The following is a 15,425-nucleotide window of genomic DNA, read 5'->3' as shown; positions in this document are numbered from 1 at the left end:
AAAATGTATTCCTATTCACAGATTTTTCGTTACTGTGCAAGATAAACAACTATGCTGTCTAAATACTCATTCTAATTAACACTATAACCTTATATCAGGTAAGTTATCATGTTAGCAGCTTTACTGTAATTTAGCTAAAGATACAAAGATAAATCAGGCTGATCATTCAGCTGTGAGAAGCGTGTAGAGGTTTTTATGTTTAATGTTTGACCAGTGGAGTTTATATTTAAGTACATTTACCTCATTTATACATCAGACATTGGGGCTCAGGGGCCCAGTGGTGGCAGCTTTGTGGTCCTAAGATTTTTTGGACAAGAAATATCTTCTGTATCCATCTGTACATACCTGCTAGTGATATCAACTTGGTGGTTGATATCAACTTGGCATTGGTGGTCTCATTGAAACATTAGCAATTTTCAATTAGCCCTGAACACACTAATCAGGGGAAAGCTTAATGCTCAAATAAGAAAACAAATACCTGTAAAGTGTAAACTGTAAAGTTAAGCTTAATAATCAATATTGGGGTTACAGTAGGAAAAGTCATCAAAGAACCTCTGATAAAATGACCTAATTTTTGAATCATCAGTGGGATCAAGCCTGACCTTTAAAGTTACTGGCATCCCTCTTGGCTGTAATCTCTGGTTTAAAAGGGGGCATAATCTTCCTCTTTTCCAAAATCTCCCAGTCACTTTTTTCAAAGAATGGATGAATTTTGATGGCTTCCACACAGCCAAGCTGATTCTCAGGATACTTATCAGAAATGACTTCTTGTTTCAGAAATGAATTGTTTTTGCCTCTCTGCTCAGCCAAAATGGATAAGATGGACTATCCCGAAGGATGGACTTGAACAGCCTCGCCTTATTTTTTAGCAACAAACGGACAGTAGCACACCATCATCTCATACATTGACACCTAGACACCACCCGTCCACCGATGCACCGTATTTATGTTTCAACAGTATCTCAGGTGCCATGTACAGAGGTGTACCACAGATTGTGTGGGTGGTCTTGCCATCTAGAATGTCCTCTTTGCTTATGGCAAAGTCAGCAACCTGCGATGGCCATTGGCATCTAAGAGGATGTTGCTGGGTTTGAGTTCTCTATGAATGATGCCGTAACGTGGAGGAACATGACAGCAGAGGCTATCTCAGCTGCATAAAAGCGGGAGTGCGATTTGGTAAATCGAAACAATTGTGCAATGTGGTATTCAAGATCATCTCCATTCATGTACTCCATAGCAAAGTACAAGCAGTCATTAGTCTGGAAACAGCAGCAGACCCCGATGAGTTTTTTTGTAATTCTTAATCCTGTTTTTTTTTTCCAGCATCTTAACTGCAAACATTTTATCAGTGCCTCTGAGTTCAGCCAATACAACCTTGCTATATGAACCCCTTCCAAGCACTTTGAGGAAATCGAAATCCTCTAGGCTCTTATTTTTAAGCTGCACCTCTACACATCTCTCCTTTAAACCATCCTCACTCAGGTATGGACTTGGTTCTACTGTCTGTAATTCCTCGATGTGATTAAGAGACGGTGGTTTTATGTCTCTGTCATGTGTGCCCAACCCCAGCTGATCCGCTGAATGTTTCGGACTTTCTGCACCTTTGCCACTTGTTTTCTGTCTCTCTTTACTGCAATGGAGAAACAAACAACAGATTTATCACTTTCTATATATTAGAACAGTATTTCTAACATGTTTCTTTTTCTATTCTGTCAGAGATTATACTAGTGGTGGAGTTTTGATACTGATACTGTCCAGCAATTCCACAATTAGGAACAAATGCCCATAATTGTACTTGCTTGGACAGACCACATACTAATTATTCGCCATTTGAGGCATGGGGTTTTCAGTTAGGATAAAAGGTGTAGCTGAGATGTGATGTGGAATGTATTTCTTAGTTTAAACCCCCTGAAATATGTTATGGTGGTAAATGCTTCATTTTGTACATTAATATGACACAGCTAATTATAATCATTTCAGAGGGCATGGTTTTGCACAGTAATTACATGAATAAATCATTATGATTTCTTTGGGTTTTAGCTGCTCCAAAATCAAGTGCGCATTTCCCTTAGTTTTTTTAATTGACCGAGTGGGAAAATTATTATTCATCCAACTATGCTTTCACTTGCCCCGGCTTATTGTCTGACTTTTTTTGAATAACATTTGAGGCCATTCTGATACATTTATAAAGTTATTTGAGTAACATAACCGTAATGAGTTTCAGTAAAAAATACTACAATCTGCAGCCTACTTCCAAAGCATCATTTTGTGTACAAATGACGACCATAACAACCGTGCCACTGCTGTGCTTTCCAAAGTAGGCAAAACTCTGATAGTGTGGGGCAATTAGCACCTAAACAATACATTTAACTTCTATATTTAACATTTACAGTCTCATTTATTTATTTATTTACTTACTTACTTACTTACCTTTCTGTATCATTGGTCTTGACTTTCTCATCTCCCTCTGGCTTCCCTTTGCTCTTCTTTTTCTGCTCACAAATACAACAATGTTCAGTTTTATACACATAAAAAGTTATGATATATATTACAAAATTTCAAACATACTGCAGAGAATTATTGTCCTCTCTTTATCCAAGTTTCTCAGTGAGACCAAAACAAAACAAAACAAAACAAAAAGCAGATATTTCTCCAAAGCCTTCCAATCGTATTATTTGTAACTCAGTATCTATGATCCATACTTAACGTCCTCACCAACAAGCACAATGAGTTTCCCATTGCAGCACAATTTTCTTGTAATCTTAATGCAGATAAACGCAAATGTAACACTAAATGCACACAATGCACAACTTCACACTCTATACATAAAACTAGAGAATAAAGAAATCATAATGTAATTAGAATCTGTTCGGAATGATGCCAGCAATCATTTTCTTCAGGAAACTTTCAAATGTCTTTAAAGTAATTAATTGAGTTCATTTATTTGTTATTGTTTTATATAAAGTACAACCCAAGGTGTAATACAGTTACAATAACAACCATCATCATTATCATAATCTTTATTTATATAGCACTTTCTCATTTTATATCTAATTTTACTTTTACTATATACAGCTATTGAGTAGTGTTTTGAATGCTCTCTGGAATACAATTAGAGTTTGAGAGTGATGTAGAAAAAAACATCTGCCACTGAGTCGTTACTCATTCTCAGGAGTTGAAATACTCAGGATGGAGAAACGACACAAAACAACAACAAAAATATAACCCAGTCATTGGGCATCTTTATCCTTCCAAACCCACTTCTGAAAAAAAGAAAATCCTTAATATTAGAGTTCTGCATTGCTTAGGCTGATAGTTTGTTCCAGAGTTTTCAAGAATATGACACATTTTCACTCCCTCATTCAATTATGAACCCATGTTGTGAAAGTTTGGAGACAATAGCACACTGATAGGCACAGGCAAGAGTAAAACGGTTACAGTTTATTGTACAGCTGTGCAGCAGGACCCAGCTCTCTTGGGAAATAAACAAAACAGGCATTAGGCAAAACAGTGTATTAATACCATAGCTTGGTTAACAGCAGCACCAACTTTACATTCAGTGTTTTAATTCATGCTATTATTAATGAAATATTTAAAGTGTAAAATAAAAAGATTAATGTGTCCTAATAGACAGAAAAAGAGAGAAAGAAAGGGAAGAAAACAGATATACAAGAGAACATGAAAGAACCAGGAAAGAAAAAAATAACTTGCCACACACAACAATGGCGTGAGTCAAATGAACTTGGTCCACCTGTCCACATAACAGAACATTGTGTCTTCCTTCCCACTGAAGTAAGACACCAAAAGCAGCAAAATCTCTTTGACCACTTCAGAGCCTTTGACCATCTCTCAGACCACTTTGTTACAGCCTGTAAAAACTTTTTATTCTTGTTAACACCAACAGTATTTCAGTAGTTCAAGAATCATTTCCCCTTTAGACCCACATTCCAAGTGAAAGTTTCTATAAGTTCAATTCCAGTAAGTTCCTTGAAGTGGACTGCCATAACATTCAAGTTCATTGAACCAAAATGGCCACTCTTTCAAGAGACCATTTATTATATTTTTCCCCAGGTTAACTTGTTTACATTTTGTGAAAAAACTCAGCTTCATTAGATGTTTGACCTCTAGAATTGCATCTCTTGTCCTCTTGGATCTCTGGGGTCTTTCCAAAAGGCAGGAATTTTAAATCCCAGTTAATACACCCATAACTGTCCTGGATTGCTGCTTTCTGTTCTGGAGGGACTTTGTCAGTGCCAGAATCATCAGTGCGATGCTTTTGACCACTTTACATTTTCCATCCTACATTGGAATTGCTTAACTAAAGAGTGATACCCCTGCCCGATCACGTCTCCCTTTATTATGTCTGGCAGAGATTTTGAATAATTTGCCACCATTTTTTGGCAAATTCTACTTCTGCAAGAACTTTTTCGCATCATCTCAGACTTGGTCCATCATTCGTGGACTTGGTTGCTCTCCTCTCTCCAACGAATGATACTCACCCAATCTATATCAGGGCTTTAAACTCTTTAAACTTCTGGGTGAAAGAGACTGCAAGGATACAGGGAGGTTCTGGCGAGGCACCAACAGATGAGCTACTAGTTTCAGGAGTTTGCCCTACAAAAAACACACACACACGCACAAAGAACTAACAAGAACACAACGTGAATGTTTCTATATTTCCGATTGTTTAGGTCAGCTATTTTAGGCACTGGTTGTATTCTTTACAGCAATAACATGTCTTACATTTCAGCTTCCAGCAAGGTCGTTTCTTGCTTGAACTGGCCTCAATGCTGGTAGAATATCGGCTTCATCAATAAACTTAAAATCATCATAGTTCTCCACACCAAGGGATTGCAAGGTCTTTTCTAAAATATTTTTTGTCACCTCTGGAAGGTCAGAGAAGACTGCAGTGATGGCAGAATGTAGAAATGCTTTTTCCAAGTCAGTCATTTCCGAAATCAAGAAAGTAGTAATTAGACATTTAGAAGTAACACTTCTAAGAGGAGCCTCTTAGTGTGGATTCAAAGGAAAAAGTAAAAAACTGCTGCTCCTTGCATATTTCTGAAAGTATTTTATAATTTTTGCCAAGCAATCAGTCGGTATTCATTCATTCATGCATTGTCTATACCCGCTTATTCCTAGGATTCCTAGGGTCACGGGGGTCTGCTGGAGCCTATCCCAGCGCACATAGGGCGAAAGGCAGGGGTACACCCTGGACAGGTCGCCAGTCCATCGCAGGGCTCAGTCGGTATGTTTCCTAAATATATAGTACCAAAGCTATGATCAATCTCAAAACCCAGTATTGATTCTATTTCAGTGACCACCATTAACCAGTAAGATTGAATTGCTGGACAGTTCCAAAATATATAAAAATAATCAGCCATTAAGTTGTTACATTGTCTCCAGCATAGTGCAAATTCTGGATTACCATTCCATAAATATTTTCTTTTTGAAGTAATAACACTTCTCTCCACTGACTAGAACTGGAGGTAGCATGCTGTGTTTTGCTTAACCCTGTTGGGTACTGTTGGGGATGTTTTCATTTTTCACTCTTAATAACTTTTAATGTATTTCAGCAAATCGAATGATTTTTTGTTACAAACCTTAATTTGATATATAAATTTTGGAAATATGATTTACAAATTTTCAATAGGACAATAATACACTGTGGGCAAATTCACTATTTTTATTATTATGTTATGTTCGGGATGAACATTTTTTTCTTAAATCTGTTAACATTAGTTCTTATCTAAACTATTAAATGTGAAAAAAAAATCCAGGATTTTTACTGTTTAAATGCCAATTTCATAAGTGATGTCACTGATTTCCCCAGCCTCAAGAATCCAAACAGTGTTCCCCTGTACAAACCCTCTATGCTGAAGACATGGCACATTCAGCCAGTTCACATCCTGTGAGGCTGTATTAGTGATCCTGAGGTGGCTGATGAGATCCTGTACAGACATGGTGGAACAATTCAGCTTAATCATGTCCAGGGAAAGGGTGCTAAAGTTGATGTTTGGATTCCAATAAGAGGAAAGTCTTAGCAGAAGGGCTACCACTTTCACCAGGCTCAGTGGGTCACTGGCACACTTGTTTCCTCTGAACTGTTTCATGACCGGAGTGGCACACCAGAACTTTCAGTGTCTGGTGGATCTGAAAATAGCAGGTGTTCGGCTTCTGGGAGTGTTTGATCCATCACTAATCACCGACCTTAATATTGTTTCAGCGGGGGGGGTTAGAAAGGCCAAAGTATCCGGGCCTTCAGGTGTGCGCCAGTAGGTTGAACCTGGATGTCACACTGTTGTGCTGGACTGGGAAAAGCACAAGAGCAAGACCATTTAAGCTTTCAGTCCAGCTGAGAAAGGAAGCACACCCTCTGTCCAGTCTACAGACCACCCTGGTGATCCTGATGTGATCTTGAGTCCTCAGCTAGAATCAAGCAGACTTTTTAAAGAAGAAGAAACTTAAAAGACATTGCTATTATACATTTATTAATTACAGTATAGTAACATTCTTGATGCTCTTTTATTGCTTTTTGTAGATGCCGTTGCTGTCTTCATTTTATAGTGTCCATTTGGGACTTCAGTCAGAACCAGTTAAACTTTTAACAGATGAACAATATCATGCACCTACTGCCTTTGTTTTTTCCCTTTTCCATAAAACTAAAATGCTTAACTTTTAGAATCCACTGGTATGCTGTTCAGAAAAACTGCGTGACTGACAGCACTTGTGGCACGCATTGACAGAGGGAAATGAAACTACCAGTGTGCCAGTGGTAACGATGCACCCTGCAGTTTTACACCCACCAGCACCTGCTCATACCACACCACTGAGAAAATTGTTGAGGGCACCGTGGAGAGGCAACAACAACAACAACAGCAGCAACAGCAGAAACAGACAAAGACGTGTCTGGCCTGTGGACAGCCAAAGTCTTGTAATGAGAATTATGGCACCTCTGTCCACTTTATTTTTTAATCAGCAAGGCCCTGTCACATACTTCTACTGTTCCAAAAAGGTCTTAAAAGCTTACAGTACTGAAGGACAAACAAACCCCAGGATGCCATTTCAAGATTTTATGGAAAGTGAGTTCGTTCAGAGAGAACTTGCACCCACAAAGAAATGAGTGGAGGAGAAAAGACAGCTAAAGCTCAAGAGACCTGAAGCTCACCATGATGGATGCCTGTGTACGTTTTGTAAAATGGAACTAAAGCAGGGTACATGTATACATATACAGTATACACACAGACTTATATATATATATATAAAGTCTGCCTTTTATGAAACTGAAAGACAGAGATGGGTGGCAGAAAAAAAGAAAACAAAAATAAATGTTCTGTTGTAAATATATGTTCACTTAAATAGTAAATATTTAACTTATTCAGATATATTCTGTATAAATATTTTAGATGTATTTGTATATATTTTCAGATAGAATTTGTATTTATTTTTAGATATATTTTGTATATATATTTTTTCTTTATTTTAATGTGTATTAAATTAATTAGTGTTTAAAGTTTGCAATAATATGTATATATGTGCATCATCTGGTGTGTGTGTTTTTTCACTACTGCTTTTTGTTTTGATTGCTCTTTAGTGTCAAATAAATAAATTGATTGATAAACACTGATTTCTATGGTGTTGTGTGTCTCTATTTACAGAATTCATTATATATTATTCATAAATGTGTGTTTACATAAACTCTTTCATGAACTGCATGCTGTCTTTGTGCTTATAGTTCGCAAAGACGTATGCAGCATTTTTTGAAAAATTGCAGCAATTTTTCACTCATTTAAAAAAAGTCATTCAGTTGCACTGAGTGGGATTCGAACCCCGCTCCTGACAAACGTTTTAATAAATTTAAATTGGCTGCGACATGAATTTAGCACCTGGGACAGCAGCAGAAAAGCTTCAATTTGATTGGCTGGCACTGAATGCCCAATATACACGCCTTGCCCGAACCTGGAGAATTCTACCACTGAACCACCAATGCTTGTGCCGCTCTCCAAACTGCAATATTTTTCTGGCCACTAATGCTCTGTGGCGCTGTGCTACCGTCTGTGTGACTAGGTCACTATGTACTTTTTTCTTTCTTAAGTCACTTTTTATTCGGAAGTTACCAAGAAATAGTTTTCAGATACATCTAATTTAAACTTTAACGAATTTGAACCAAAGAAGAAAAACATCATCTTACCGGCTTGTGTGATAATCTGTGAAATGGAAAGTAATAAAGCATCACTTGCAGAATCAGACTCCAAAGTGGTCCTCATGTGATTTATATTACACCTGCTGACGCCGATATATAAATGATTGAACAACTCCAATAATCAACAATAATCCATGGTGACAAACCAATACGCTTGATATGTGCGTACATTCAGATTTCAGACACATTTGATTCTGAATGCTTAATACTGATTGACAAAAAAAGACATAGTGTAACGTATATAATGCAGACAGTTAGGGTAAAATTAATTCCTTTGATTGGTGCTTGACTTGGGTTAACTAGAAAATTTGAGAATTTAAAGTCAGCACGGCAGAAAAATGACTACCTAACTAGTAAACGTAATTTAATGACGATTTACACCATCTCTTACTTATCCAAATATTTCATCCCACTCCTCGTTATATATTTTTCAATTTCTTCCCAATAATTATTTTCACTCCTACACCTGGACTGGAGATATACAGCGGTTAAGACAGACGATCTTTTCGAAAACAAGTTTAAACTAGCCGCAGGTATATTTATGGGCCCGGCTTTTAGATGCTTGGCGGTAATAGCTCTGAAAAAGGAAAACGAGCATCCTCGAACACATTCGCATCAGCACCAGAGCTTAATAAAAAACGAACATTTAAAATAAATGCGTAGCAAAACGAACACACAACAATTTACAGTATAGACAACAATTCACAGAGAATAAAGACTAAACCCTTTACTTTTTAACAATGGGGAAAAAAATAAGATTTAAGAGACACAATATTGTTTTAAGGTAGAAAAAAAAGATAAATTAATTTTACTGTAGAATTACGGATATATTCCACTTCAAAGTCACTATATCGGTCATGATAATTAAGACAGAAGGCAGTCCATTATAACAATCCATTATAACATAAACAGTTCAAATTTTAAGTTAATCATATCACTTCATAATTATACTCTAAATAAAGGTCAAGTAATATTACTGTGGAATTTTGAAGTAATTGCTTACCAAAATCACCATATCTGTCAATATAATTCACCCAGTAAGCAGTTTTTAATCCATTACAAAATAAAAACTTCAAAATGTTAATGGATCAAATCAACTCAGATCACTTCATAATGGCGTACTCTGTGTTCATAACTCTAACCAGCTTCTCTGTCCCTGATGAGAAAAAGCATCCCAACTGCATGATGCTGCCACCCCCATATTTCACGGTGGGGATGGTGTGTTCAGGGTGATGTGCAGTGTCAGTTTTCCGCCACACATAGTGTTTTGCATTTAGGGCAAAAAGTTTGGTCTCATCTGACCAGAGCACATGTTTGCTGTGTCCCCCACATGGCTTGTCGCAAACTGCAAACAGGATTTCCTATGGCTTTCTTTCAACAATGGCTTTCTTCTTACCACTCTTCAATAAAGGCCAGATTTGTGGAGTGCATGACTTATAGTTGTCCTACAGACAGATTCTCCCACCTGAGCTGTGAATCTCTGCAGCTACTCCAGAGTTACTATGAGCCTCTTGGCTGCTTCTCTGATTAATACTCTCCTTGCCCAGCCCGTCAGTTTAGGTATATGGTCATGTCTTGGGAGGTTTACAATTGTGCCACACTCTTTAAATTTTTAGATGATGGATTGAACAGTGCTCTGTGACATGTTCCAAGCTTGGGATTTTTTTTTTTATAACCTAATCCTTCTTTAAACGTTATCCCTGATCTGCCTGGTGTGTTCCTTTGGCTTAATGATGCTGTTTGTTCAGTAATGTTCTCTAACAAATCTCTAAAGGGCTTCACAGAACAGCTGCATTTATACTGAGATTACACACAGACTCTATTTACTAATTAGGTGACGTATGAAAGAAACTGGATCCACTGGATTTTAGTTAGGGGCATCAGAGTAAGGGAAGCTGAATACAAATGCACGCCACACTTTTCAGATTTTTATTTGTAAGGATTTTTGAAAACCATTTATCATTTTCCCTTCACTTCAGAATTTTGTGCCACTTTGTGTTGGTCTATCACATAAAATCCCAATAAAATACATTTACGTTTGTGGTTGTAACGTGACAAAATGTGGAAAAGCTCAAAGGGTATGACTACTTTTGCAAGACACTGTACATAAATCAATATAATTGTGACAGAGGGACAGTTTAGTCTATTATGAAATAAAAATTTCTGATTGTTAGATGGTAAAACCAACTCCACAATAATAAATTAATTTTGAGCATATAGTAGGTCATTCTGAAGCAATCTAACTTGGTTCGATTAAGTAACATAACACATGTACGACATTTTAAAATGTAAAGGATTATTAAAACGTTAAGACTTAATTCTTATAAATACTGTGAATTGTTGTGTATTCGTTTTGTTACGCATTTATTTATTATTTAAAATGATCGCGTTGCATCGTAAGGTTCTATGGTGTCGGATGCTCGCTTTTATCTTTCAGAGATATTACCGCTAAGTATCTAAAAGCCGCTCCAATACATGTGCCGCTAAATTAATCGTGCTTTCAGAAAAAGCAGCATTGAAATACGTAATGTATACTGTTATACATTAAACCACTATATTTTTGTTGATCTATAACAATATTCAGAACTGTGGCTACCATACGCACGTTTTACTAATTTTACTCTTCCAGTCCGCCTGATATACATTACATTATGATTTTTTTTAATTAATTATTCCGTATGTGTTCCAACTACCCAGTGTTTATCTTAATCAATATCAAATGTATTTTTTATAAATATACAGCGCCGTCTGCAGGCATCATCTAAAACATATGAGAACCACTTTAGCGTTTGATTCTGATTATCAGAGCATTTTTGTTAATCACTTAGTTTTAGATAAACTACTAACAGTAAGTTTTAGCTACAGTATGGTGTGGAAGAGCGCACCACAAGTGTTAGCGGCCAAAATAACTCTATAATCTCTGACCCCGGAATCGGTACATTTCTATTATATGGCATGTGGCAGACGCCCTTATCCGGAGCGACGTAGAAAAGTGCGTAGAAGTCTCTGTTAGTGTATACATCAGCACTGGTTCACTGGGTCACAGGCTAAGAATAAGAATAAGTCTAAAACTCAGGTTTTTTTTTCTAATACATAAAACAAACAGGAAAAATAAGAGCTAGTTTAAGTATTTCAGGCAGATGTAGGTCTTCAGCCAGCTGTTCAAACATCTGGGGGAAGTTCATTCCACCACCTAGGCGCCAGAACAGAAAAGAGTTTTGATGTAATACCTACCTTGTACCCTTTGTAATGAAAAATGGGGATATTGCATATACATCAATAGCTACGCATAATAATGTGACATTGTTCAGGGACATTACTTAAACTATTACGTCAAACTGTTTACATTTCCTACAATGGATTTAGGTTTTCTAGTTTAAGTTATGCAAATATTTTACAATCGAAACTTAACATCTTAAAAAAATACCCATTGTAGTGCAACTGAAAAGGTCAATCTTGTGAAATGTGGTCATGATATAAAGACTCAATATCAACGAAGATAACTTTGTGTAGTAAGTTTAGATTTATGAAATTATTCAGGGAGACACGGAACTTAGGATAACAGCCACGGCCGGTTAGCTCAGTTGGTTAGAGCGTGGTGCTAATAACGCCAAGGTCGCGGGTTCGATCCCCGTACGGGCCACTCGCTTTTATAGTATAATAATATATTATAAGTTTATAATAACTTTAAACTAGTAATTTGCTTACTGGTTTCCAGCAACCTGCGACGTTGTCATTCACAGTAACGTTATCTAACTGCTTAGCTTTTTGGAATGAATCACAAAAATGACTCCCAGCACCTCCAATCAGAATCCTTGTTGAAGTTAAACTTTCTTAAATGTAATGCACATTCCGCAGTACAGTTAGTCGTGGCTCTTTACATGTTTACATGATATTTTTGTAACTTAAAAAACAGCCATATTACCTGCACAATACCAAATACAACCGTTATAAACTTCGGACCTGTGCTGTTGGAAATTGGCGACTCAAACGTAAATATTTTATTGGCTGCTGAAGCAACGTTAGTTTGCACATTTGCTCCATTTCCCAGCAGTGAATGCAGTTCCCAGAGTCTTCCCTCGCTATAGAGGGCGATGTAATCGGTATGTCTGCTGTAACTCATCACCAGCGAGGGAGACTAAATAAACAAGCATGTCTACTTTTCAAGATGTAGCAGGCGAAGTTTAGACGCGATATATGTTTGTGTTTGTTGATGAGATTTAAAGACCACATCAGCTATTAGGTATAACATAACGTTTGAGAAATAAAATGGCGTCCAATATCAAAGACAAAGAAGCTTTTCAGCGACTGAACTTCCTCTATCAGGTGAGTAATCTAGCAAAGATTTTTCGCTGGTCATCACAGTGTCTCTGAAAATTAAATAAATCTAATTATTTGTTTAAGGCTGCACATTGTGTATTGGCCCAAAACCCGGAGAACATTGAACTGGCCCGATTTTACTGCTTCACCCAGAAGACCATAGCCAAGCGCCTGGTTCTGAGACAGTGAGTATCATGGACTACTACTTCTATTTTCAGGATTCAAGATGTAATATGTATAAAATATGAACGAGCGAATGATGAAGTCTATATAGTAAGTGTTCTTCAGTGGTAATTGTTTTAATAATGCAACTCCGGTCCATATAGAGATCCCTCGGTGAAAAGGACCATGTGTAGGAAATGTTGCGCTTTACTGATACCCGGAGTTACAGCAGCTGTTAGACAGAAAAGTAAGTTTTCTCCTTCATTTTATAACAAAATTTTAATTCTGGGATTGGTGGTAGACCCCCTTAAAAAACTCTTTCCATTGGTTGTGAACTAATTTCAGTGTCAATACTTAAATGTTTGTGATATTTACATATGAGTGCAAAAATGATATGATAATGGTTTATGAACTACATTCAGTCATCAAAAGTAAGTCTAGTAAATGTGTGTTTCTTAAATTGCTTGTCTTTTTATCTCGGTTGGTCCTGACGGATGCCCTCCTCAATAATTCTCAAAAATCTTTTCCACTGGATCTGTAGTGCTCTTTGTAGGATCATGTTATTGCAGTTGCAGTAATGGATTACTATGGGTATCACTAAAGGGTATAATATTTAGACAGCAGTTATGGATTTAGACTAACTTTCTTATCTGCTGTCTGATTGCCAATCGCACTGTGTCACAACTGTGACAACATCCTGCAGACACGTGAGCTACTTTCGCTATTTGTTTGCATCTATGAATGTTCATAATGTAAGGACCGTTCGTATCTGTGAAAGTTCCCAACTCAAATGTTCGTAAGCCTGGGACTTACTGTAAACCCATTTTACATATAAATCTTATGTGCTTGCTGTGTAAATGAAGCCATCTCACCTCTATAAAGGCTTCTTCTTCTGGTGTTAAATCAGCACTGGATATGTTTCTGGATGTATGTTTTTCCAAGTTATTTCTTGTCTGTATTCCATCTGTAGAAGGTTCTCAGAAGCAGCGTGCAACACTAATACGATGTCTCAGCTGTGGGCAAACCAAAAAGTTTCCAAACAACCCAAAACATCAGTTGTGGGTGGACCAACCAGAGGCTCAGTTAGAGAATCAGCTTCAGCCAGGTGACAAATAACAATCCTGTATTCCATTTATTTGTTTGATTCTTTGTTTTAAATCTTCTTTTATTAGTTCTATTGGCCAGGCTATTTTGAGCTGACAGGAAGGCATAGCACTTGGTAGAACTGTGGAGAAAATAAAAGCATCTCAGAATACACATCATGTTGAGGTGGGCTACAACAGCAGAAGACTATGTCGGCTTCCACTTCTGTGAGTCAAGAATAGAAAGCTGAGACTGCGGTGGGCACAGGCTCACCAAATCTGAACAGCTGAATACTTGAGAAAAATGTAAGCTGGTCTGATGAATCTCAGTTTCTGCTGAAGCACACAGATGGTGACAACAGCTTAAATCCATGGGTCCAGCTTACCTTGGGTCAACAGTCCAGGCTGCTGAGGTGGTGTAATTATATGTGGAATATTTTCTTGGCATCCTTTGGTCCGTTGATACCAATTAGTCACTTGGTATTGCAGTGTCGCAGCCTGTTTGAGTATTGTTGCTAACATGTGCCTCCCTTCATGGCATGGTTTAACCATCTTCTAATGACTACTTCCAGTGTTATTATGTACCGTGTAACAAAGCAGAATTTGTCTCAAACTGGTTTCATGAAATGACCATGAGATCAGTGATCTTCAGTGGCCTTCCCCAGTCACTGGATCTGAATCCAGTAGAACAAAAAGGTAGAAAAGGAGATTCACAGCATGAAAGTGCACCTGAAAAATCTGCCGGAATTGTGTGCTGCAATCATCTCAACATGGACTAGAATCTCACAGGAATATTTCCAATATCTTGTGGAATCAATGCCACAAAAAAATGAATATGTTTTGAGAGCAAAGTGAGGCCGTACCCTGCATAGAGGTTTTTTTTTTTAATAAATAAAAATTCTCAGTGAGTATAAGTCTGAATAAATGGCAATCAAACAAGTTGTTCCTCTAGTTTATGCAGACAACATAACATGTCTAATGTTAACTCACTGGTTTTTGTCTCTTCTCTTTTATGTAGCCTGATTCATCAGGTTTTCATAACGTTTTTATATCCTTACAGAAATATAGGGTGTGCTGTTATGTGTTATTTTACCAAGTTTTTCATTTATTTTTGAATGTTCACAGAAGCCAGTCAATCATCCAAAGATCTGACCCAGAAAGATAACCCTGGTAAACCCAGTACAGAGGCTCCTGTGATGAAGGATGCAGCCTCTTAAGTTCAACCTCTGAGCTCCTTTATTCTATGACTACAGGCAGCAGCACTGGAGGTTTGCTGCTGTGACTTTTACGTTAGGTGAAGAATACGGCAAGAACAGAAACATTACAAACTTATGCTTAGTTAAATACAAATTTTAAACAGCAGCAAATGCTCGAGTTGGAAGATTCATGTGATTCATACTAGTTGCAGTGTGTTGTGTATCTTGCAATTCTGTTAACTTCATGGTATACTGTAGGCTTTGTTAAACAAGCCACCAATACTTAATTTATTCATTTAGGATTTATGCTTTTGCTTTAGCCTGTACATGTACATCGTATGAAGCATGATGTCATTGTGTAAAGTTAGACATTAAAATGTAAATTGTTCCATTTAAATTTAAATTGCAGTTCTTTTTTTTCCATGTGGTTTTGCTCAAAAATAATTTTGTATGTACATTTAT

At 37.2% G+C, this 15,425-nt stretch overlaps 1 protein-coding gene, 1 non-coding gene and 1 pseudogene across 2 annotated transcripts; 2 read left to right on the top strand and 1 right to left on the bottom strand.

The window, feature by feature from the left end:
- Nucleotides 1-591: 591 nt before the first annotated feature.
- Nucleotides 592-6,113, bottom strand: LOC131360676 (protein kinase C epsilon type-like; annotated as a pseudogene).
- Nucleotides 6,114-11,772: 5,659 nt separating this feature from the next.
- Nucleotides 11,773-11,846, top strand: trnai-aau (transfer RNA isoleucine (anticodon AAU)). The gene has a single exon. It is a non-coding gene; the product is annotated as a tRNA-Ile (tRNA).
- Nucleotides 11,847-12,294: 448 nt separating this feature from the next.
- rpp21 (ribonuclease P 21 subunit) lies at nucleotides 12,295-15,366 on the top strand. The gene is made up of 5 exons (XM_058400145.1): nucleotides 12,295-12,529; nucleotides 12,608-12,708; nucleotides 12,850-12,932; nucleotides 13,656-13,790; nucleotides 14,893-15,366. Exons 1-5 carry the CDS (start codon nucleotides 12,473-12,475, stop codon nucleotides 14,982-14,984), a joined length of 468 nt encoding a protein of 155 aa, XP_058256128.1. The 5' UTR covers nucleotides 12,295-12,472; the 3' UTR covers nucleotides 14,985-15,366.
- Nucleotides 15,367-15,425: the final 59 nt, after the last annotated feature.

The sequence above is a fragment of the Hemibagrus wyckioides genome, linkage group LG10, assembly GCF_019097595.1.
Source record: "Hemibagrus wyckioides isolate EC202008001 linkage group LG10, SWU_Hwy_1.0, whole genome shotgun sequence".
NCBI classification, from domain to species: domain Eukaryota; kingdom Metazoa; phylum Chordata; class Actinopteri; order Siluriformes; family Bagridae; genus Hemibagrus; species Hemibagrus wyckioides.
Note: the sequence above shows the minus strand (reverse complement) of the source record. Positions and strands in the feature narration are given on the sequence as shown.

What these genes read in the sequence shown, in the direction of transcription:
- rpp21 (XM_058400145.1), top strand. Translation starts at nt 12,473, where the DNA reads ATGGCGTCCAATATCAAAGACAAAGAAGCTTTTCAGCGACTGAACTTC. An exon ending in GACTGAACTTCCTCTATCAG is followed by an intron (nt 12,530 to 12,607) that starts GTGAGTAATCTA and finishes TATTTGTTTAAG; the next exon opens with GCTGCACATTGTGTATTGGC. An exon ending in AGAGAATCAGCTTCAGCCAG is followed by an intron (nt 13,791 to 14,892) that starts GTGACAAATAAC and finishes GAATGTTCACAG; the next exon opens with AAGCCAGTCAATCATCCAAA.